Genomic DNA, 25271 nt, shown 5'->3' with positions numbered 1-25271 from the left:
ACAACACACACACACACACAAGCAGCTGCTCCTTCAAGGTGCCCTCCCTGTCCAGGTGCTGGTGGCGCTGGCCTGCGACCTGGAGCTGGACACGCTGCCGTGCTGTGCAGAGACTCACAAGTGGGCGTGGTTCAGGAGGTACTGCACGGCCTCCAGAGTGTCCGTGGCTCTGGACAAGAGGACCGGCCAGCCGAGAGCCTTCCTGGACGAGGTGAGCGGAGGCGGAGCTTCGTTTCCTCGAGACGCACCTCAGATAACCCGAAACCTCACAGACACAAAGTCCATCACTCATTTAAACTTCTGAAACACCAAAACTCTTGTGAGGAATGAAAAGAACCCTCTGTCTCCCCTCTCATGCTCTTGTCTCCTCCTCCCCCCTCTGCATCCCCCCTGCCTCCCCCCTGCAGGTCACCAAGAAGATCCGCGAGCTGATGGCGGACCACGAGAGCATGAACGCGCTCCACGAGAGCCACGAGCTGTTCAAGCGCGAGCACGACGAGCAGCTGGTGCAGTGGATGAACCGCCGGCCGGACGACTGGACGCTGTCGGCCGGCGGCAGCGGCACCATCTACGGCTGGGGCCACAACCACCGCGGCCAGCTGGGCGGCATCGAGGGCGCCAAGGTCAAGGTGCCCACGCCCACCGAGGCCCTCGCCACGCTGAGGCCCGTGCAGCTCATCGGGGGGGAGCAGACGCTGTTCGCCGTCACCGCCGATGGAAAGGTCCGGTGTTCATATACTGACCAGATGTTTTCTTTAAATAATGTAATGATGAGCTTTAGGACTTAAACATCATAATTCATCTCTAATATCTGTTTTATATGTGAAAACATCTGGATTTAGTTTTGCAGTCAATACATGAGAATAATGTCACTGAAGTTCTCTGTTAGCGGTGATGCTAACGTTACTAGTCACATGATCAGAGACACATCATGATGTCATGATCACATGATCCACTGGAGCATGAACTTGTTCTGACTCTGTGATGACATCACTGTCTCCTCACTAACCCTCTCCTCTCCTCACTAACCCTCTCATCTCCTCACTAACCCTCTCCTCTCCTCACTAACCCTCTCATCTCCTCACTAACCCTCTCCTCTCCTCACTAACCCTCTCCTCTCCTCACTAACCCTCTCATCTCCTCTCCTCACTAACACTCTCATCTCCTCTCCTCACTCACCCTCTCATCTCGTCTCCTCAGCTCTACGCTACAGGATACGGCGCCGGCGGCCGGCTGGGCATCGGCGGCACGGAGTCGGTGTCCACGCCGACGCTGCTGGAGTCGGTGCAGCACGTGTTCGTCAGGAAGGTGGCGGTGAACTCGGGGGGGAAGCACTGCCTGGCGCTGTCCTCGGAGGGGGAGGTGTACTCCTGGGGCGAGGCCGAGGACGGGAAGCTGGGCCACGGCAACCGCAGGTACACGCCGCCGCTCGCCCAGCGCGCCCGTCGTTTCAGTCGTTAAAGGAGCGTCAGAACTCAGTTCTCTGCATTCTGCCCTTCTGGAACGCAGCCCCTGCGACCGGCCCCGCGTGATCGAGTCCCTGAGGGGCGTGGAGGTGGCCGACATCGCGGCCGGCGGCGCGCACAGCGCCTGCATCACGGCCAGCGGCGAGCTCTTCACCTGGGGGAAGGGCCGCTACGGCCGGCTGGGCCACGGGGACAGCGAGGACCAGCTGAAGCCCAAACTGGTGAGTCCTCCCTGGACCGGACCACGGGTCAGAACCAAGAACTGAGAGAGCAAAACTCCACGCTGCGTTCACAGCAAAAGAGATGCACATTCTCACTGATGGAAGGGGGCGGGGCTTATCTCTGTAAAAGACGTTACCTCCACCCACCATGGAAATAAAAAGTGTGTCTGTGTGTGTGTGTGTGTGTGTGTCTCTCTCTCTGTGTGTGTGTGTGTGTCCTCCAGGTGGACGCCCTGCAGGGTCACCGGGTCATCGACGTGGCGTGCGGCAGCGGCGACGCTCAGACGCTTTGCCTCACGGACGACGACATGGTCTGGTCCTGGGGGGACGGAGACTACGGCAAGCTGGGCCGGGGCGGCAGCGACGGCTGCAAAGTCCCCATGAAGGTAACGGGCCCTGAACGCCTCACGGGGAGAGCGGTCATAAAGCTCCTCATCTAAATGTCACGCTCCGGCTAGCAGACGGTTAGCTTAGCATAAACACTTGAAGCGGGGGGAACGGCTAGCCTAGCTCTGTCTGAAGCTAACGAACCAATACATCAGATGTTATATGTGAAGAACAAGACTTTTATATTTGGAACATAAGAGGGCGTCTGGTTTTAAAACGGTTCAAACACATCATAATAATAATAATAATAATAATAAAACATTTTATTTATAAAGCACTTTAAAATCAGAGATGTAGCTCAAAGTGTTTTACAATAAAAAGTGTAAATGCAACAGTTTATAGACTGATGGTAAACAATAAATAGCATAAAACACATTCATGCATAATAAAAATGAGGGAATTGTAAGAAAATAAATAAGAGTTATATTTATTATTAACAAAATATAATTTTTATAATCCCTGAAAGTGTCTTCCATCAGTCAGCTGTTTCTTTCAGCTCCCAAAGCAGGAAAAGAACCTGAAGATCCATCGTGAAAGATACTGGAGGCTCGTTACAGTCTGACGGTCCATCAGAACAACAACAACAACAACAACAACATGTCAGTGTTCAGGTGTAATCAAAGAGGTTTTCTTGTTTCAGATCGACTCGCTCACCGGCCTCGGCGTGGTGAAGGTGGAGTGCGGCTCTCAGTTCTCTGTGGCGCTCACCAAGTCTGGAGCCGTGTACACCTGGTGCGTGCACGCCCTGTTGTCCTGGTGGTGGTGGTTGTTGTTGTTGTTGTTGCTCGTGTTAACGCGGGGCGTGGTCCTCAGGGGGAAAGGAGACTACCACCGGCTCGGCCACGGCTCCGACGACCACGTTCGACGGCCGCGACAGGTTCAGGGACTGCAGGGAAAGAAGGTCATCGCCATCGCCACGGGGTCGCTGCACTGTGTGTGCTGCACCGAGGACGGTAGGGGGGTCTGTGTGTGTGTGTGTGTGTGTGTGTGTGTGTGTGTGTGTGTGTGTGTGTGTGTGTGTGTGTGTGTGTGTGTGTGTGTGTGTGTGTGTGTGTGTGTGTGTGTTGAAAACGTCTACATGAATATTTAGTATTCTGTTGGCTAATGAAGACGACCATATGGAAGCCTGAGGGTCCCGGGTTTGAATCCCGGACATATCACATATTGATCAGGAAGGCAGCATGTAGTGTGTATCATATGTCATGTAGTGTGTATCATGTAGTGTGTATTATATGTCATGTAGTGTGTATCATATATCATGTAGTGTGTATTATGTAGTGTGTATTATATGTCATGTAGTGTGTATCATATATCATGTAGTGTGTATCATGTAGTGTGTATCATATGTCATGTAGTGTGTATTATATAGTGTGTATCATATATCATGTAGTGTGTATTATATGTAATGTAGTGTGTATCATATATCATGTAGTGTGTATTATATGTAATGTAGTGTGTATTATATGTAATGTAGTGTGTATCATATATCATGTAGTGTGTATCATATATCATGTAGTGTGTATCATATATCATGTAGTGTGTATCATATATCATGTAGTGTGTATTATATGTCATGTAGTGTGTATCATATATCATGTAGTGTGTATTATATGTAATGTAGTGTGTATCATATATCATGTAGTGTGTATCATATATCATGTAGTGTGTATCATATATCATGTAGTGTGTATTATATGTAATGTAGTGTGTATCATATATCATGTAGTGTGTATTATATGTCAAGCTAGTATGATATCACGCTACGTGTTATATATCGTGCATCATGCAGTGTGTATCATATAATACCCTATATAGCGTGCTACATGTAGCCTGTAGCATGCATCATGCATTCTACAGGCTACATGCTACATGCTGCATGCTACATGTGAATGTAGCCCGCGGCCTCACAGGAAGCTGTGCTCTGCTGTTGCGGTCCAGGTGAAGTGTACACGTGGGGGGACAACGACGAGGGCCAGCTGGGAGACGGGACCACCAACGCCATCCAGAGGCCCCGGCTGGTGGCGGCGCTGCAGGGCAAGAAGATCAACAGGGTGGCCTGCGGCTCCGCCCACACGCTCTCCTGGTCCACCAGCAAGCCCACCAACGCCGGCAAGCTGCCCGCTCAGGTAGCGCCCGCGCGTCTCCAGCAGATGGCGCCGGAGCCTTTTCTTTGACAACCGGTCTGACCGTCTGCGTGGTGTGTTCAAGGTCCCCATGGAGTACAACCACCTGCAGGAGATCCCCATCATGGCCCTGAGGAACCGGCTGCTGCTGCTGCACCACATCTCAGAGCTCTTCTGCCCCTGCATCCCCATGTTCGACCTGGAGGGCCGGCTGGGCCAGACGGGCCACGGGCCGCCGGTGGGCTTCGACACGCTCAGAGGCATCCTGATCTCCCAGGGCAAGGTGAGCCCACACGACCTTCAGAGCCACGAGGGGCCGGTGACCTTCAGAGCCACGAGGGGCCGGTGACCTTCAGAGCCTGAAGGGATTTAATGACCTTCAGACCCTGAAGGGACCGATGACCTTTAGACCGTGGAGGAACCGATGACCTTCAGAGCCTGAAGCAATTTTAATGACCTTTATAATATTATCATGAATATTAACATGTTTTAATGTCTTTGTATGAATCTTGTGTGTGAACAGGAAGCAGCGTTCAGGAAGGTGGTCCAGGCCACGATGGTGAGAGACAGACAGCACGGCCCCGTGGTGGAGCTCAACCGGATACAGGTACTCTGACCGGGGCCTCCTCCTCCTCCTCCTCTTTGTTTTCTTCCTCACTGTGAGGAGAACATGTGATGTCTTTCATCACGGGATAGTGTGTGTGTGTGTGTGTGTGTGTGTGTGTGTGTGTGTGTGTGTGTGTGTGTCCTCCACACATAGCTTTGTCAGATCCAGGATTTCATGCTCATCTGAACTTCCTGTCTGTGGAGCAGAACGTTATTAAACAGAATAGAAACAAATCCGACCCTAATTATGTATTTCCCTCTTCCTCCTCCTCCTCCTCCTCTCCCCCCTCCCTCCAGGTGAAGCGGTCCCGCAGTAAAGGGGGTCTGGCGGGTCCTGATGGCACCAAGTCCGTGTTCGGTCAGATGTGCTCCAAGATGAGCTCGTTCAGCCCCGACAGCCTGCTGCTGCCTCACCGCGTGTGGAAGGTCAAGTTTGTGGGTCGGTGTTCGCTGCTTTCTTTTGAACTTAAGCTCCTCCCACAAGTCTTCCATTCCTTTGAACTTAAGCTCCTCCCCCTCCCGTTGGCGTTCACACTCTTCCTCTCGCCTCAGGGGAGTCCGTGGACGACTGCGGCGGCGGCTACAGCGAGTCCATCGCCGAGATGTGCGAGGAGCTGCAGAACGCGCTCACGCCGCTGCTCATCGTCACGCCCAACGGCCGCGACGAGTCCGGCGCCAACCGGGACTGTTTCCTGCTGAACCCCGCGGCCAAGTCCGCGCTGCACATGAGCATGTTCCGCTTCCTGGGTACGACACACACACACACACATACACACACACACACACACACACACACACACACACACACACACACCGAATGAAAGAGCTTTAGCTCGAGCCAACACTCAGGCCTCCATTTGTTCAACATTGCATGTGGTGAGCGGTCACGTGGTCACGTGATCGATCATGCAGTCACGTGATCGATCATGCGGTCACGTGATCGGTCATGCGGTCACGTGATCGGTCATGCGGTCACGTGATCGGTCATGTGACCGTCCCGTCTGCTCCGTGTCTGCAGGGGTTCTGCTCGGCATCGCCATCCGGACCGGAAGCCCGCTGAGTCTGAATCTGGCCGAGCCGGTGTGGAAGCAGCTGGCCGGCATGAACCTGACCATCGCCGACCTCAGCGAGGTACGAACACGCAACACGCTGACTCCTCCCTCATGGGGTCGCTTCTCTTCACGGGGTCGTTGTGTCAGACGACAGAACCAAAGCCGTTCATCACGTGCTAACGCTAACAGCTAACAACATGTAGCGTTAGCGTTCTCACACCAGACATCCACCTTCATCTGGTCGTTGGAGAGACACACACACACACACACACACACACACACAGACACAACTACACACACACACGGAGTTTGAGAAGTGAACCTTTGTCTGTTGGAACAACAGGATTTAATTGGTCGATCATGAGTTCCTGCACTTGAGGCCGTGTGTGTGTGTGTGTGTGTGTGTGTGTGTGTGTGTGAGTGAGTGTCTGAGAGTGTGTGTGTGTGTGTGTGTTGATGCCCACTCGGCTCAGTCTCTGGGGTCAAACCTGCAGGACCGAGCCCAAAGGGGGCGGGGCCTGAGCCGCGTTCAACATGATCTGATGGAGCCTGCAGACGCTGAGCGCCGCAAAGCTCTGCAACACATTCCTGCTCAGATTAGAGCTTAAGCTGAGCGCTCGGTCCTGCAGAGTCAGAGGAGTCCGGTCGCTCCTCACGCTGAGATCATGAGCTCCTGAGCGGTGGGAAGAGGCGGCGGCACAAAGAGCCTCCTTTTGTTCCTCACAGAGCGCCTCTTGTCTGCGCTCGCTGCCCTGCAGGCCGCAGGAAGGTTAGAGAGAGACGAGGCGCTCACGGGAGCCGAGACGCAGCACGAGGCACAAACGCCACCGACATGTACGCACTCAGAGGAGTCCTGCAGGTGGGGAGGCCTTAAAGGGACAGTACGCCTCATTTAGAGACATTCATGAACAGCTAAAGACACAAGGAGATTAAAGAGATGAGAGTCTGTTTCTACAGGAAACAACCTGTGAGAGGCTTCATGCTGCATGTTATCTGAAGGCAGTGATGCGTTCAGGGACTCTCAACCACCACCAGTGCTAATGATGATCATGAATCAAGAGAACATCTATGTCCTGCCCCCCCCTCACAGGTGGATAAGGACTTCATCCCCGGCTTGATGTACATCCGGGACAACGAGGCCACGGCGGAGGAGTTCGAGGCCATGACGCTGCCCTTCACCGTGCCCAACGCCAGCGGGCAGGACATCCAGCTGAGCGCCAAGTACTCGCACATCACGCTGGAGAACCGGGCGGAGTACGTCCGCCTGGCCATCAACTACCGGTGAGACTGTCTGCTTCCTGTTCCCCCCCCCCCCATGTGTGTTTACTTCCTGTTCCCTTCATGTGTCTACTTCCTGTTCCCTTCATGTGTCTACTTCCTGTTCCCTTCATGTGTCTACTTCCTGTTCCCTTCATGTGTCTACTTCCTGTTCCCTTCATGTGTCTACTTCCTGTTCCCTTCATGTGTCTACTTCCTGTTCCCTTCATGTGTCTACTTCCTGTTCCCTTCATGTGTCTACTTCCTGTTCCTCCCTCCAGGCTGCATGAGTTTGACGAGCAGGTGTCGGCGGTCCGGGAGGGAATGGCTCGAGTCGTCCCCGTCCCGCTGCTGTCTCTGTTCACCGGCTACGAGCTGGAGACGATGGTCAGTATCTGGTGTCACACCCGGTTTCACACCTGATTCAACATCTGGTTTCACACCTGATTCAACATCTGGTTTCACACCTGGTCTTGACTCCTCCTGTCCTCAGGTGTGCGGGAGCCCCGACATCCCGCTCCACCTGCTGAAGTCGGTGGCCACCTATAAAGGGGTGGAGCCCACGTCGTCGCTCATCCAGTGGTTCTGGGAGGTGATGGAGTCGTTCTCCAACACCGAGCGCTCCCTCTTCCTGAGGTTCGTCTGGGGACGCACGCGGCTGCCGCGCACCATCGCCGACTTCCGGGGGCGGGACTTTGTTGTGCAGGTAAGAAGTGCAGGTGTGTCAGGACAGAGAATGCAGCTTTAACACATGAAGCATAGACTTCTATACAACCAGAGGAGTCGCCCCCTGGTGGTCAGGAGAGAGAATGCAGCTTTAACACATGAAGCATAGACTTCTATACAACCAGAGGAGTCGCCCCCTGGTGGTCAGGAGCGAGAACGCAGCTTTAACACATGAAGCATAGACTTCTATACAACCAGAGGAGTCGCCCCCTGGTGGTCAGGAGAGAGAATGCAGCTTTAACACATGAAGCATAGACTTCTATACAACCAGAGGAGTCGCCCCCTGGTGGTCAGGAGAGAGAATGCAGCTTTAACACATGAAGCATAGACTTCTATACAACCAGAGGAGTCGCCCCCTGGTGGTCAGGAGAGAGAATGCAGCTTTAACACATGAAGCACAGATTTCTTTAGCTAACAGTCGGCGGCGGCGTGTCGGAGCCTCCGTGCGGTCCCTGAACGCAGCATCATGAATCACCTCCTCCCCCGTCCTCCCCCCTGCAGGTGCTGGATAAGTACAACCCCCCCGACCACTTCCTGCCCGAGTCCTACACCTGCTTCTTCCTGCTCAAGCTGCCCAGGTACTCGTGCAAGCAGGTGCTGGAGGAGAAGCTGAAGTACGCCATCCACTTCTGCAAGTCCATCGACACCGACGACTACGCCCGCATCGCGCTGTCCGGGGAGCCGGCGGCCGACGACAGCAGCGAGGACTCGGACAACGAGGACGCCGACTCCTTCGCCTCGGACTCGACTCAGGACTACCTGACGGGACACTGAGTCCACCTCACCTGCACACACACGCACACACGCACACGCACACGACACACAACGTCTGTGGGGGGAAACGTGCAATGAGCTCTGAGGAGCTGAAGAGAGGAACGGACGCCAGGTTTTTGCTCTGATTTAGTTTCTTTAAATAAAGTGATCACATGTAATTGTTGTTACATGAATTATGTATATTGTTACACTTCAGAAGAAGCATAGCAGCAGTGTGTAGACGTCCTCCCTCTGGTCCGTGTGAAGTACGTCTCCCTCGCTTGTGTATATAGAAGTCCATGTACCACGAAGCCCTAGTCTCACTCTTTGTTTCCTGGCGGCGGCCATGTTTGTTTCTATCAAGCATTTTTAACTTGAAGAGGTGGGCGTTTCTCCCTGCGCGCCGTCTTGCAGGCCTCCACCGCGTCCGTGCACCGTCTCCTTAAAGAATGTACATACTATGATCGTGCCATGTATTCACAGGTCTCACTCCTGCATATTCAATGTTCATACATTTCTGTTAATAAATTCAAACGCAAAAAGGACCCGAGCGTCTGTGACGTCGTGTTAGTGACTTCTATACAACCAGACGAGTGCAACACAAACCAACAAAGCAGCGTTTGTAATCTCTTCTAGGATTAATCAAACCTCGAAATCCAGACACACACATTCCTCAAAGTGTCTCAGCCAAAGGGCCTGAAATATACTACACACATTAACACACAACTTCACACACATTAACACACAACTTCACACACATTAACACACAACTTCACACACATTAACACACAACTTCACACACATTCTTAAGCAGATTAAAACTTTGGCATTTTAAGTTGGAACAACTTCACATGTTTCAATTAATCCAACAAAATGTTTTCGTGAGCCAGAAATCATATTTGTAATTAATGGTGATTGACAGGGGACGCTTGAGGGCGGGGCTACAGGGTGATTGACAGGAGATGCTTGAGGGCGGGGCTACAGGGTGATTGACAGGAGATGCTTGAGGGCGGGGCTACAGGGTGATTGACAGGAGATGCTTGAGGGCGGGGCTACAGGGTGATTGACAGGAGATGCTTGAGGGCGGGGCTACAGGGTGATTGACAGGAGATGCTTGAGGGCGGGGCTACAGGGTGATTGACAGGAGATGCTTGAGGGCGGGGCTACAGGGTGATTGACAGGCTTTCGTGTGGTTTCTTAACAGTTTGAAGATGTTTTGTCTCGTGAGAGCAGAACCGAGCAGCTGATCACGGGAGTGACCTTCTGTAGGTCACCATCAGCGTGCCTTCCTCATCATCATCCTCACCACTGCACCTCAGGAGGAGGATGATGAGGAGGATGATGAGGGTGATGACGCTGTCCTGCGTCACATGACCTGCTGCTCTGCGCCTGCAGAGGATCAGAACTCATGCAGCAGACGAGTCCGCATGACGCGCCCAGTGAGACAGTAAGCCCCGCCCCCTGAGACCAGACCACAAGCCCCGCCCCCTGAGACCAGACCACAAGCCCCGCCCCCTCTGCACCAGGTGACTCCCCCTCAATGGGAGACTTTGTGCTCTCGAGGAACAGAGATATAAAGTTATTGTTATGAAGTTATGTTTCATTCTTTATCATCTTCTTTTGTTCTTCATATTTTTATTCTCTTGTTTTAACAGTTATAAGTTTTACAATTTATTATCAATGAAAGCTTCATGAGATCGTTTATGTTTTACACACACACTCACTCACTCTCACACACACACACACACACACACACACACACACATAGAGGAGGAGGGTGAGGAGGAAGGGTGAGGAGGAGGAGGAGGAGGAAGGGTGAGGAGGAAGAGGAGGAGGAGGGGTGAGGAGGAAGAGGAGGAGAAAGGAGGAGGAGGAGGAGGAGGAAGGGTGAGGGGGTTGTATGTGCATGTTTCTCTGCTGCTGGTGAGAGTTCCTCCTCTTCCTCAGCTGCTCGTGTCGAGGAAGAGAAGACGAGAAGAAACACCTCGGCCTCCCTCGTCTTCATCGGCCTCCCTCGTCTTCATCGGCCTCCCTCGTCTTCATCGGCCTCCTCGTCTTCATCGGCATCCCTCATCTTCATCATCCTCATCCCTGTCTTCATCCTCTGACGGACCGTCTGGTTTTATTTTGTGTTTTTGACTGTTGGATGTTCATCATTTAAATTCACAAACTCATCATCATCATCATCATCTTCATCATCATCTCAAACAGGTGAGTCTCTTTCTCCTGCTTTTTAAGCTTTACGCCCAAATAATGTTAAACTCAATGTACTGATGTACTTGTACCTGTAGTTTTACTTGTACCTGTACTTGTACTTGTTGTACTTGTACTTGTTGTACTTGTCTTGTGGGCTGATAAACTGTGAATGAGTTCTTTCTCTCTGTGAATACGATGCTAAAGCGTTTTATTGATTTAACCTCCTGATACATTTACATCTTTAAATGAATTAAAATAATAGTAAAATCACCATTAATATAAACATGATATTATGAACATATATAATATATTTATATTATATGTGAACATATTATATATGAAAATATATAATATGAACATATAGAATATGTTCATATATTCATATATAATATGTTCATATGAACATATTATATATGAATATATGAACATATGAACATATATAATATGTTCATTTGAACATATGAACATATTATATATGTTCATATGAACATATTATATATGAACATATTATATATGTTCATATATAATATGTTCATATGAACATATATAATATGTTCATATGGAGTGTAACAGGAACATATATAATATGTTCATATATAATATGAACATATTATATATGTCCATATATAATATGTTCATATAGAATATAACTATATATAATATGTTCATATAGCACATGAACAGGATCATGGTGTCGGCCGTTCAGCCTCCTCAGGATTTCCAGTTCACTTCACGGATCCGTCTCCTTTTCATGGGAGCTGTAATCCCGGGGGGTTGATGCCGCCTTTGAGCCGGCGAGGACCACATGACCTCACATGACCTCACATGACATCACATGACCTCACATGACCTCACATGACCTCACGCTGACGACCTGCATCTGAATCAAGTCTTTAAAACACTTTAAAGTCTCAACAAGTCAAACCAGCAGCAGGTGAAGCTGCTGAGCTTAAATCAGTGTTTTTATGAATGGAGTCTGGTGTGAGAGCAGCGCGTCAGTCATGTGATGCCTTATATGATAATATGATATGACATTATTATAATATGATAATATGACAACATTATCATATAATGATATGACACCGTGGCGTCCTCTTCCTCTTCAGCCATGTATCTGGAGAACAAGGGCAGCCTGGAGATGGAGATGGCTCAGGCGTCGGCTCAAGGTCACCTGAGGTCGCCGGAGGTCGTCGCCGGTAACTTCGGGGAGCTCCGCCTCCTGCAGGGCATCGCTGAGCGCCGCGACCAGAAGCTGCAGGACGGGTAGGACCACTTCCTGAGAACTTATTATCAATATTCATCCTGATATGATGGAGCCTGAACACAGAAGAATAGAACAATAGAACAATAGAACAATAGAAAGATGATTATGAAGTGTAACAGAAACATGAAAACAATACGAGGGACGAAGAGACATAAATATTATATGTTATTATAATATAGAGATTCAAAAGATAAAACTATGAAGTGATGACAGCAGAATGCAGCGTCTCCTGGAGCTGCAGGCCGAGCTGCAGGCCGAGCTGCAGCTGAAGGAAACAGCGGCTTCACTTCAGAGATCAGAGCTCTGAGACGGCATCGAACCACCGGACAACAAAGTGAAGCATTCAGCAGCTTCACAGACCGACGAGAGACTCTAAGGCCGAGCCCGACAGAGGAACCTCATCTCCTTACTCTATCTCTAAGGCCGAGCCCTACAGAGGAACCTCATCTCCTTACTCTATCTCTAAGGCTGAGCCCTACAGAGGAACCTCATCTCCTTACTCTATCTCTAAGGCCGAGCCCGACAGAGGAACCTCATCTCCTTACTCTATCTCTAAGGCTGAGCCCTACAGAGGAACCTCATCTCCTTACTCTATCTCTAAGGCCGAGCCCGACAGAGGAACCTCATCTCCTTACTCTATCTCTAAGGCTGAGCCCTACAGAGGAACCTCATCTCCTTACTCTATCTGTAAGGCCGAGCCCTACAGAGGAACCTCATCTCCTTACTCTATCTGTAAGGCCGAGCCCTACAGAGGAACCTCACCTCCTTACTCTATCTGTAAGGCCGAGCCCTACAGAGGAACCTCATCTCCTTACTCTATCTGTAAGGCCGAGCCCTGTCTCGTGTTCTCATTTGGGGAGAGATTAGCGCTCCTGGTCTCTGGAGTCCTGCAGGACAACATGACGCTCGGCATGCTGGGTAAAGCCTCCAGCGCATTACGCTCGGCCTGCTGGGTGAAGGGATAATCTCAAACTCGTGGCTCTGACCTTTTCTGGATTAAATGAATTCTTTGTGAAAAGTTTCATGTGAAGTCCAACAGGAAGCTGCTCAGCCTGAACGCTGAGGACGCTGAGGACTAATACTAGTAATATGAATAATAATAATAGTTACAATAATAATAATAGTTATAATAATAATAATAATAATAATAGTTATAATAGTTATAATAATAATAATAGTTATAATAGTTATAATAATCATAATTAGACAGAAAGTGTTTGAACCTGCAGAGGAACTGAAGTCTGTTTACATCATAAAGATGAAAGAAGAAACGAAATGAACGAGATGTCAGACGACAGGTGTGTGTGTGTGTGTGTGTGTGTGTGTGTGTGTGTGTGTGTGTGTGTGTGTGTGTGTGTCTCAGCTTCAGCGTGGTCAACGTGCTCAGAGGGAGGTCCAACTCGTCCGTCCTCTCCGAGCGTTCTCCTCTGCTGAGGTTCTCTCAGGATGAAAGGTTCGTGTCTCATGTTCTTTCCCATGATGCCGTGCGGTTCCTCATCCCTCTCATCGTTCCTCAAGAGCCTCAACGCGTTGTGTCATGTGTTCTTACCCATGATGCCGTGCGGTTCCGCTCCCCAGCATCACCTACATGACCGTGCACGACCCCGGCTTCCTCGGGGGGGAGGAGCCGTGCGGCGCCGGCTCCCCCGACCTGGAGAAAAGGTACCGGCTGGGCAGCGAGGTCACCGGTCTGTCCCTGAGCTCCTCGGAGAAGAGCGAGGACCACCTGAAGCTCGGCCTGAAGCTCAGGCTGAGCAGCAGCGTGAGGTGAGGAGGCCGGACGCATTTCATCATGTGATGCAACATTATCATGTTTACGTCTGTTCTCCTCAACGTTCCTTCTGCTTTTCTCCAGATGTTGCTTCAAAGCTTCTAAAATCTTCATCATGTTCTTCATCGTCGTCCTCTGCAGCGTGAGTCTTCCTCTTCTGCTCCAAACTACGTACAAATGTAAAACTATGAGCTCATGTTTGTGTTCAAATACATCTACACAACATGTGTAACACTGAACAGCACGAGAACACACACATGGAGGCTGCCTCCTGCATCTCCTGCATCTCCTGACTCTCCTGCATCTCCTGACTCTCCTGCATCTCCTGCATCTCCTGCATCTCCTGCATCTCCTGACTCTCCTGCATCTCCTGACTCTCCTGACTCTCCTGCATCTCCTGACTCTCCTGCATCTCCTGCATCTCCTGCATTGTCTGGTTGTGTTGTGTTGTGGTGTGTGTGTCTGACTGGGTGTGTTGTGTTGCAGCTGTTCTTCAGCATGTACCCGGACAGAGACAACCCCACCAGGATGCTGGCCGTCTCCTCAGCAGAGAGCTTCTGTATCCTTCACTGTAGTTACTGATGTTCTGCACGAGGAACAAGGAGAACCAGGAGTTAACGGGAGGAGAACCTTTGTCCTGGTTCCACACATGAACACATGAACAGATCTGCAGACACACAAAGACACACAACACAGCCTGCGTGTTTCTCTTGACGGCGGCTCAGCCTTGAACCTGTCAGACTTCGGGGACAACGCGCTGCTGAGGCTGCAGGTGGGCGGGGCCTTCACCGGCGGGGCGCTGCAGGCCGAGCAGGACTACATCCTGGTGCAGGTGGAGCAGACGGAGCAGCGCAGGAGGAGGACGCAGCAGGTGAGGCCACCTGAGCACCATCACCCTCATCATCCTCACCATCCTCATCCTCACCGGCTCATTGATGCTCTGTGTGTCAGGTGATCTACAACTGGAGCATCCCGCTGCACGCAGAGCGCAGCGACCAGATGCTGCTGACCAGAACCTTCCAGATGCTCAGCAGGTGATCACAACACCACAACAACAACACAACACTACAACACTACAACACTACAACACTACAACATTACAACACCACAACAACACAACAACAACACAACAACAACACAACACTACAACACTACAACATCACAACACTACAACACTACAACATCACAACAACACAACACCACAACAATACAACAACAACACAACACTACAACATTACAACACTACAACATCACAACACCACAACAACACAACAACAACACAACAACAACACAACAACAACACAACACTACAACACTACAACATTACAACACTACAACATCACAACACCACAACAACACAACAACACAACACTACAACACAACAACATCACAACAACACAACAACACAACACCACAACACTACAACACTACAACACTACAACACTACAACACTACAACATCACAACACCACAACAACACAACACTACAACACTACAACATTACAACACTACAACATCACAACACCACAACACCACAACAACACAACACCACAACAACACAACAACAACACAACAACACAACACTACAACACTACAACATCACAACACCACAACAACACAACAACAACACAACAACAACACAACAACACAACACTACAACACTACAACATTACAACACTACAACACTACAACATCACAACACTACAACACTACAACACAACAACATCACAACAACACAACACCACAACACTACAACACTACAACACTACAACATTACAACACTACAACATCACAACACCACAACAACACAACACCACAACACCACAACACTACAACACTACAACACTACAACACTACAACATCACAACACTACAACACTACAACACAACAACATCACAACACTACAACACTACAACACTACAACACTACAACATCACAACACTACAACACTACAACATCACAACACTACAACACTACAACACTACAACACCACAACACCACAACACCACAACAACACAACACCACAACACTACAACACCACAACAACACCACAACACCACAACATCACAACACTACAACACTACAACACTACAACATTACAACACTACAACACTACAACATTACAACACTACAACACTACAACATTACAACACTACAACATCACAACACTACAACAACACTATACTCCAACACACAACACCACAACACTACAACACCACAACAACACAACAACACCACAACATCACAACACTACAACACTACAACATTACAACACTACAACATCACAACACCACAACAACACAACACCACAACAACACAACACCACAACACTACAACACTACAACACTACAACACTACAACATCACAACACTACAACACTACAACACAACAACATCACAACACTACAACACTACAACACTACAATACTACAACATCACAACACTACAACATCACAACACTACAACACTACAACACTACAACACCACAACACCACAACACCACAACAACACAACACCACAACAACACAACACCACAACACTACAACACCACAACAACACCACAACACCACAACATCACAACACTACAACACTACAACACTACAACATTACAACACTACAACACTACAACATTACAACACTACAACATCACAACACTACAACAACACTATACTCCAACACACAACACCACAACACTACAACACCACAACAACACAACAACACAACAACACCACAACATCACAACACTACAACACTACAACACTACAACACTACAACATTACAACACTACAACACTACAACATTACAACACTACAACATCACAACACTACAACAACACTATACTCCAACACACAACACCACAACACTACAACACCACAACAACACAACAACACAACAACACCACAACATCACAACACTACAACACTACAACATCACAACACTACAACATCACAACGTGGTGGGGTCATTACAGAGTAGTGTCTCGTTGTCTCTTTGTTGTCACTTTGTGTCTCTTTGTTGTCACTTTGTGTCTCTTTGTTGTCACTTTGTGTCTCTTTGTTGTCACTTTGTGTCTTTGTAGTTTTGTGTCTCTTTGTACTTGTTTTGTAGTTGTTTGTATGATTTCACCCTCTTTGTGTTGATGTTGTCTCTTTGTGTTTATTTTCATCTTTTCATAGTTGTTGTGTGTCTCTTTGTGTCTTTGTAGTTTGTTTTACTTTGTACTTGTTTTGGTCTTTTTGAAGTGATCTTTTCTAGTTGTGTGTCTTTGTAGCTTCAGTGTGTTGTGTGTCCCTGCAGCGACCCCGTGCTCGTGACCTTGCAGGCCTTCCTGCAGGGCGGCGACGTCGTGCCGCTGTCCATGACCCACCAGGCGCTCTACGTTACCGTGGAGACGCAGGTGGCCATCGCCGGGGTGATCCTGACGGGCGTCTACGTCCTCATCATCTTCGAGGTGAGCGAGACGAAGACACACTGCGCCTTTTGTGTGTTTGTGGTTGTTTCATAGTCGTGGCAGTGCGTGTCTTTGCAGCTGTTTCATGTGTCTTTGCAGCTGTTTCATGTGTCTTTGCAGCTGTTTCATGTGTCTTTGCAGCTGTTTCATGTGTCTTTGCAGCTGTTTCATGTGTCTTTGCAGCTGTTTCATGTGTCTTTGCAGCTGTTTCATGTGTCTTTGCAGCTGTTTCATGTGTCTTTGCAGCTGTTTCATGTTTTTTACAGGAACAAACTGTTTATGAGTGAAACAGTGACGGTTATGTTTCATATCAGATGGTGAATTCTTACTCAGTGATCGTTGGTCTTCATAATCTTTGACTTCCTGGTTCATGAGCTGGTGGTCTGCACATGAACACACATGAACACACATGAACACACATGAACACACATGAACATGAACACACATGAACACACATGAACACACATGAACACACATGAACACACATGAACACACATGAACACACATGAACACACATGAACACACATGAACATGAACACACATGAACATGAACACATGATTAGACCTGTTGTTGTGTTCATGGACCTGTTGTTGTGTTCATGGACCTGTTGTTGTGTTCATGGACCTGTTGTTGTGTTGTTGTCTTGCAGGTGGTGCATCGCACGCTGGCGGCCATGTTGGGTTCTCTGGCAGCGTTAGCCGCTCTGGCCGTCATCGGAGACGTGAGTCTGCTTCCTGTTCCGGGTGAAAAACATCCAAACTCTTTATTCTAGACACAAATATGAGTAAATATGAGGAACAATGAGGGACAATGAGGAACAATGAGGAGGCTGGGAGCCAGCGGAGGTTCAGGTGCATTCAGGTGCTGCTCGGATAATCCCATATCAAGTCTTCTTCTTTTAACAGGGTCAATAATTCAGACCATGACGATCACGGTTTGGTTTTAGAAATCAATAATATTGAACTAACAACTGATAAAATGTCTTAAACTGATTCTGGTAGCAGAGCTGGGAGTCAAAGGCCTCTTCCTCTTCCTCTTCCTCATGGAGGGATTCAAAATGGCCGCCGTGTCCCTTTGACACTTTCTGTTCACAGAAGAATTTATAGTTTCATTTGTTTATTCATTTATACTCTGAGTTCACAAACACAGTAATTAATCACGTTAACTATGGAAACCAGGCCGAGGGAAGATTCATACGCTATATACCAGGTAGATTCATATTTATTTATATATTTATATATTTATATACATCCACCTGTGTTTCTCCTGCTGAGTCAAACAAAAAGAGGAAGGATCTGGGCCGGAGCCATCGGATCATTTGTTAAAACTGTCAGGAAGTTGAGTTCTGCATGAAAAGAAGAGGAAGAGGAGGAGGAAGATGAGGAGGAGGAAGAGGAGGAAGAAGTTTTCCATGAAGAGATGAATGTCTGCAGCTTTAATGTCTGACTCTCCTCCTCAGCGGCCCAGTCTGGTGACGGTGGTCGAGTGGATCGACTACGAGACGCTGGCTCTTCTCTTCGGCATGGTGAGACTGAAAAGTCTTATTAATATTAATATATACCTTTATTATTATTATTATTATTATTATTATTATTATTATTATTATTATCATTATTATTATTATTATTATTATTACCATTGTTAATGAGCGCGTCCTGTGTGTTCCAGATGGTGCTGGTGGCCATCTTCTCAGAAACCGGCTTCTTTGACTACTGCGCTGTGAAGGTGAGAGCCCCAAAGAGTCAGAGCCCCAAAGAGTCAGAGCCCCAAAGAGTCAGAGCCTAAAGAGTCAGAGCCCCAAAGAGTCAGAGTCCAAAGAGTCAGAGCCCAAAGAATCACAGCCCCAAAGAGTCAGAGCCCCAAAGAGTCAGAGCCCCAAAGAGTCAGAGTCCAAAGAGTCAGAGCCCAAAGAGTCAGAGCCCAAAGAGTCAGAGCCCAAAGAGTCATGGCCCAAAGAGTCATGGCCCAAAGAGTCAGAGCCCCAAAGAGTCAGAGTCCAAAGAGTCAGAGCCCAAAGAGTCAGAGTCCAAAGAGTCAGAGTCCAAAGAGTCAGAGTCCAAAGAGTCAGAGTCCAAAGAGTCAGAGCCCAAAGAGTCAGAGTCCAAAGAGTCAGAGCCCCAAAGAGTCAGAGTCCAAAGAGTCAGAGTCCAAAGAGTCAGAGCCCAAAGAGTCAGAGCCCAAAGAGTCAGAGCCCCAAAGAGTCAGAGTCCAAAGAGTCAGAGTCCTCTGGTCTTCATCTACATAATGTCATTCAAAGAGACGTGGACCAACCAGGAAGAGCCTCAAATTGACTACAAAGAGACACTTAATGAGTACAAAGTATCTCAAAACATCCTCAAAGGAGATCCAGAAGGTCATGGGGTCCTGACCCTCTGTCTCTCTCTGAAGGCCTACCAGCTGTCCAGAGGAAGAGTTTGGCCCATGATCATCATCCTCTGCCTCATCGCCGCCATCCTCTCGGCCTTCCTGGACAACGTGACCACGATGATGCTTTTCACCCCGGTGACCATCAGGTGAGTCCAGACCCACTGTGCTACGATGGTTCTGATGGTTCTGGTGGTTCTGATGGTTCTGGTGGTTCTGATGGTTCTGGTGGGTTGAGAGCGTTCACGTGGTGAGTACCAGGCCTCGTTTGGGGCTAACAGCCCGGCGTTCCCTCTCCAGCGTCTGAAGCTGCTCCGCCCCCCTGCAGGTTGTGCGAGGTCCTCAATCTGGACCCCCGACACGTCCTGATAGCAGAAGTCATCTTTACCAACATCGGAGGCGCCGCCACGGCGGTGGGAGACCCGCCCAACGTCATCATCGTGTCCAACCAGGCGCTGCGCAAAGAGGTAGGCCCCTCCCTCTTTACCGCCGTGACGCACCACGACTCCATTTATATAAATATATAAATATAAATAGATGTAGATGTATACATATATGTGTGCTGCAGCTGGTGGATGCTGCAGAGGTCACCGTGAACCTCTTTCTGAATATCTTCATCCCGGAGAAGCAGAAGCGGTTCTGAATCACTGGCAGCATCTTACCTGATGCCTCTCTCTGCCAGTGAACCCTTAACCCTAACCCAGGTGAAAAGGCGTGGTCGTCCTCTCTCCCTCACAGGGGATCGACTTCGCCAGCTTCACGGGCTTCATGTCTCTGGGCATCGTCCTCGTCCTCCTCACCTCGTTCCCCTTCCTGCGGCTGCTCTACTGGAACAAGAAGCTCTACAACAAGGAGTCCATCGAAATAGTGGGTGAGTGAAGACGAGTTACGCCATGAAGGGCGTGAAGCCACGCCTCCATGGAGGCCTCTGGATGAAGCCACGCCTCCATGGAGGCCTCTGGATGAAGCCACGCCTCCATGGAGGCCTCTGGATGAAGCCACGCCTCCATGGAGGCCTCTGGATGAAGCCACGCCTCCATGGATGAAGCCACGCCTCCATGGAGGCCTCTGGATGAAGCCACGCCTCCATGGATGAAGCCACGCCTCCATGGAGGCCTCTGGATGAAGCCACGCCTCCATGGAGGCCTCTGGATGAAGCCACGCCTCCATGGATGAAGCCACGCCTCCATGGAGGCCTCTGGATGAAGCCACGCCTCCATGGAGGCCTCTGGATGAAGCCACGCCTCCATTGATCCCTCTTTGGCTTAAATGTATTGTCTTCATATTAAGGTGCTCATATTTTCCATGAACCTGACGCTTATGAGCCTCAGAACAGCTTCTTCTTTCACGGCAGCTCATTGGCTGTTTGGGCCTGCTGGGTATTGAAATGTTCAGCATGTGTTGTGGAGGCCTCAGCGGACCGAGAGGCCGGACGGTGACGTTCTCGCTCGCTTGCAGAACTCAAACACGAGGTTCTGGTGTGGCGGCAGACGGCTCAGAGGATCAACCCGGCGAGCCGCGAGGAGACGGCCGTGAAGTGTCTCCTGATGCAGAAGGTGCTGAACCTGGAGAGCCTGCTGCGCCGCATGATGAAGAGCTTCCACAGGTGCAGAGCTCCAGCGTTCACTCTGAATAGTTCTAGTTATTATCGTATCGAGTTATTGATCTGTCAACGTTTCTGCTCTGAACGCTAAACAACATGTGTTTGCATCCGACAGTCAAATCTCTCAAGAAGACAAGAACTGGGAGCAAAACATCCAGGAGCTGCAGAAGAAGGTGAGGATGATGATGATGATGAAGGAGTGCAGGGAGGAGGAGGAGGATGATGATGAAGGTGTCTGTCTCCACAGCACAGGATCAGTGACACCGTGCTGCTGGTGAAGTGTGTGTCCGTGCTCGCCGTCGTGATCTTCATGTTCTTCCTCAACTCCTTCGTTCCCAGCATCCACCTGGAGCTCGGTGAGCAGCGTGCTGCTACGCTACGTTGCTACGCTACGTTGCTACGCTACGTTGCTACGCTACGTTGTTACGCTATGTTGCTATGCTATGCTAAGCTATGCTACGATGCTATGCTACGATACTATGCTAGGATGCTACGCTAGGATGCTACGCTACGTATAAATAGCATCATGTCCGTCCCCCAGGCTGGATCGCCATCCTGGGCTCCCTGTGGCTGCTGGTCCTGGCCGACGTGCAGGACTTTGAGATCATCCTGCACCGCGTGGAGTGGGCCACGCTGCTCTTCTTCGCCGGCCTCTTCGTCCTCATGGAGGTACGACACGCCGCCCAGAGGCCACCGGAGGAAACGCAGCTTATGAAAGAAACCACGCTTTTTGTTTAATGAAGTCGGACAACAATAAAGACTCAGAAAGACATTTGACATTCTTCTTCTTGCTCTTTCTCCTCTTCCTCTTCCTCCTCCTCCTCTTCCTGCTCCTCTTCATCCTCCTCTTCCTCAGGCTCTGGCTCAGCTGCAGCTCATCGACTACGTTGGAGAACAGACGGCGCTGCTGATAAAAGTGAGTTTCTGTCCTCTGAGCAGGAGATGTCATGTGATCATGTCTCTTATGAACATAGTGCTGTTATAGTAATACATATAATAATACTCATAATAATACTCATAATAATAGTTATAATAATAGTTATAATAATAATAGTTATCATGTCCTCCAGTCCGTGCCAGAGGACCAGCGCTTGGCGGTCGCCATCATCCTGGTGATGTGGGTCTCGGCTCTGGCTTCATCTCTCATCGACAACATTCCCTTCACCGCCACCATGGTGAGGCGCCTCCTGCCTCCTGCCTCCTACCTCCTACCTCCTACCCACTACCCCCTACCTCCTACCTCAACCACATGCATATGTTGTAATGACTTCCTCTCCTTCAGATTCCAGTGCTCATCAACCTCAGTCAGGACGCAGACGTGAACCTGCCCATCAAGCCCCTCATCTTCTCCCTGGCCATGGGCGCCTGCCTCGGAGGTGAGGACCGCTCCTCCTGCAGGTCTGGTCTGTGAGGAGGAGGAGGAGGAGGAGAGCTGCTCCTGCAGGTCTAGTCTGTGAGGATGAGGAGGAGGAGGAGGAGGAGGAGGATGAGGAGGAGGAGGAGAGCTGCTCCTGCAGGTCTAGTCTGTGAGGAGGAGGAGGAGGAGGAGGAGAGCTGCTCCTGCAGGTCTAGTCTGTGAGGTGGAAGAGGAGGAGGAGGAGGAGGAGAGCTGCTCCTGCAGGTCTAGTCTGTGAGGAGGAGGAGGAGGAGGAGGAGGAGGAGGAGGAGGAGGAGAGCTGCTCCTCCTGCAGGTCTAGTCTGTGAGGAGGAGGAGGAGGAGGAGGAGGAGGAAGAGGATGAGGAGGAGGAGGAGAGCTGCTCCTGCAGGTCTAGTCTGTGAGGAGGAGGAGGAGGAGGAAGAGGAGGAGAGCTGCTCCTGCAGGTCTGGTCTGTGAGGAGGAGGAGAGCTCCTCTTCCTGACAGCGTGACGCTGCATGAAGGTCATTCTGAAGGTCAAATCTTCCTAACATCTCCTCCTTGGTGTCGTCTAGGTAACGGCACGTTAATCGGCGCTTCGGCCAACGTCGTCTGCGCAGGAATCGCCGAGCAGCACGGCTACGGCTTCTCCTTCATCGAGTTCTTCAAGTAAGCTCCGCCTCCTTTCACGCACGCTACCTGTTCGACCCCGCCCCTTTACCTGTTCTTTCCCGCCCGTTCCACTTCTCTTCTTCTGTGAAACTCTTTTTGCAGCTCGCGCGTCCTCATGCTTCATGTGCTGCATTCTCTCTCCTGACCACCAGGGGGCGACTCCTCTGGTTGTATAGAAGTCTATGCTTCATGTGTTAAAGCTGCATTCTCTCTCCTGACCACCAGGGGGCGACTCCTCTGGTTTTATAGAAGTCTATGCTTCATGTGTTAAAGCTGCATTCTCTCTCCTGACCACCAGGGGGCGGCTCCTCTGGTTGTATAGAAGTCTGACGGCTGCTCCCTGAGCGTTTGTGTTCCTCCGTCATGAATATAAAATGGGTCCTCAGCAGCTCTGGACCAGCAGATGGTCTCTTGTCCTACTTGGCCTCCTGGCGGCTCCTGAGGCCGGAGCTCCTCCAGTGTGACACAGATCCTGCTGAGGACGAAGCATCCAACTCTGTGAAGAAGAAGTATTGAAGCTAGAGGACCGGTGTGATGCACTCAATGAGACGTCACCGGATGAAGCAGAACCGTGAACCTGCTGGTGACGGTTCACATCGTTGTGCTCGTCTCCCTCTAGAGATGAATGACCATAATAACATAAATATGATGACCTCAGTTGGGTGATGGGCTGTTTGTCCTCAGCATCAGATACACATTAGCTCAGATGTAACCAGACAGAGAGCTCCACGAGGTCAACGGGTCGAGTCCCTGACCTCTCGTGTGGTACCAACCCCCTGGTGGCCGATTGAGGAACAATTACACAAATTCCTTATTAACACATTCCTTAGCAGCTGAGAGGAGTTACATGTGTGTTTCAGCTCTTAAAGTGTGTGTCTGTGTGTGTATCTAATATGTGTGTCGGTGTGTTTCTCTTTATTGCTGCAGCTATTTGTTCATTCTGATGTCATGGAGATGTGTAATTAGTAGTTGAGCACTGACTTAATGAAGCTCATTAATAATAATAATGGCATTAATAATGCTCTCAGCGCGCCGCTGCGTTTAAGTGGTGATGGACTCACTTCTTGAGAAGGTCAGCTGGATATATGTTTTATTTACACATCAAGGGTCTCAAACCAGATGTGAAGAAAGAGACAAACCTTTAAACGAGACGCTTGCTGACCTTTCACTTCCTGTCTGTCCCATTCATCACAACTCCTTCCTCGCTTCACAGGAAACGGCTTTAACACAGGAAGCATAGACTTCTATACAACCAGAGGAGTCGCCCCCTGGTGGTCAGGAGAGAGAATGCAGCTTTAACACATGAAGCGTAGACTTCTATACAACCAGAGGAGTCGCCCCCTGGTGGTCAGGAGAGAGAATGCAGCTTTAACACAGGAAGCATAGACTTCTATACAACCAGAGGAGTCGCCCCCTGGTGGTCAGGAGAGAGAATGCAGCTTTAACACATGAAGCATAGACTTCTATACAACCAGAGGAGTCGCCCCCTGGTGGTCAGGAGAGAGAATGCAGCTGTAACACATGAAGCAGAGACTTCTATACAACCAGAGGAGTCACCCCCTGGTGGTCAGGAGAGAGAATGCAGCTTTAACACATGAAGCATAGACTTCTATACAACCAGAGGAGTCGCCCCCTGGTGGTCAGGAGAGAGAATGCAGCTTTAACAGGTTTTTCTCTTGTTAATGATGTGATGAAGATCCAGTGGATCAGAAGGATCATCCTCTGAGGACCATGACTCTCTGTGAGTCAGCTGCTTGGTGCTGAACCCTGAACATCTTCCTCCTCAGGTTGGGCTTCCCCATGATGATCATGACCTGCATCATCGGCATGTGCTACCTGCTGGCCACTCACATCGGACTCGGGTGGAACATGTGATCCTCGCCCTGAACGTCAGCTGACCCGCACAGGAAGTGAAGCGCCGCCGCCCGACTTCTTCTGACTAAAATGCAGCACGGACCAGAACCTCTGAAGCTTGACCAGAACCTCAGAACCACATCCAGAAAC

At 49.7% G+C, this 25271-nt stretch overlaps 2 protein-coding genes across 4 annotated transcripts in view; both read left to right on the top strand.

The window, feature by feature from the left end:
- Window positions 1–9136, top strand: part of herc2 (HECT and RLD domain containing E3 ubiquitin protein ligase 2) — a 42353-nt gene extending 33217 nt beyond the window's left edge. For all 3 annotated transcript variants that reach the window (XM_068593110.1, XM_068593109.1, XM_068593108.1), the window contains exons 75-91: window positions 56–211; window positions 408–722; window positions 1201–1415; window positions 1510–1687; window positions 1912–2073; window positions 2715–2806; window positions 2888–3027; window positions 4013–4200; window positions 4283–4480; window positions 4721–4804; window positions 5101–5242; window positions 5356–5550; window positions 5822–5934; window positions 6946–7136; window positions 7394–7499; window positions 7606–7818; window positions 8340–9136. In XM_068593110.1, the coding sequence (XP_068449211.1) occupies window positions 56–211; window positions 408–722; window positions 1201–1415; window positions 1510–1687; window positions 1912–2073; window positions 2715–2806; window positions 2888–3027; window positions 4013–4200; window positions 4283–4480; window positions 4721–4804; window positions 5101–5242; window positions 5356–5550; window positions 5822–5934; window positions 6946–7136; window positions 7394–7499; window positions 7606–7818; window positions 8340–8612 (2961 nt within the window). In that variant the 3' untranslated portion in view covers window positions 8613–9136. The remainder of the gene's footprint in view (window positions 1–55; window positions 212–407; window positions 723–1200; window positions 1416–1509; window positions 1688–1911; window positions 2074–2714; window positions 2807–2887; window positions 3028–4012; window positions 4201–4282; window positions 4481–4720; window positions 4805–5100; window positions 5243–5355; window positions 5551–5821; window positions 5935–6945; window positions 7137–7393; window positions 7500–7605; window positions 7819–8339) is intronic.
- Window positions 9137–13418: 4282 nt separating this feature from the next.
- On the top strand, window positions 13419–25271 carry oca2 (oculocutaneous albinism II). The gene is made up of 22 exons (XM_068592873.1): window positions 13419–13504; window positions 13630–13818; window positions 13907–13964; window positions 14309–14381; window positions 14548–14693; window positions 14774–14856; window positions 17118–17271; window positions 17922–17993; window positions 18732–18797; window positions 18941–18997; window positions 19661–19785; window positions 19965–20103; window positions 20375–20507; window positions 21095–21242; window positions 21355–21412; window positions 21487–21595; window positions 21781–21908; window positions 22096–22155; window positions 22310–22414; window positions 22522–22615; window positions 23171–23264; window positions 25055–25271. The coding sequence occupies exons 2-22, from the start codon at window positions 13640–13642 to the stop codon at window positions 25140–25142; spliced, it is 2169 nt and encodes a 722-aa protein (XP_068448974.1). The 5' UTR covers window positions 13419–13504; window positions 13630–13639; the 3' UTR covers window positions 25143–25271.

The sequence above is a fragment of the Clinocottus analis genome, unplaced genomic scaffold (genome assembly GCF_023055335.1).
Source record: "Clinocottus analis isolate CAN_PGR_092001 unplaced genomic scaffold, fCliAna1.0.p SCAF_28, whole genome shotgun sequence".
Lineage (NCBI taxonomy): Eukaryota > Metazoa > Chordata > Actinopteri > Perciformes > Cottidae > Clinocottus > Clinocottus analis.
This window is presented reverse-complemented; position numbering and strand designations above follow the sequence as displayed.

Excerpts from the sequence above, each read along its gene's own strand:
- oca2 (XM_068592873.1), top strand. The coding sequence starts at position 13,640 with ATGACCGTGCACGACCCCGGCTTCCTCGGGGGGGAGGAGCCGTGCGGC. Across the intron at positions 21,596-21,780 it reads CAGCATCCACCTGGAGCTCG|GCTGGATCGCCATCCTGGGC; the intron begins GTGAGCAGCGTG and ends TCCGTCCCCCAG. Across the intron at positions 22,616-23,170 it reads CATGGGCGCCTGCCTCGGAG|GTAACGGCACGTTAATCGGC; the intron begins GTGAGGACCGCT and ends GGTGTCGTCTAG.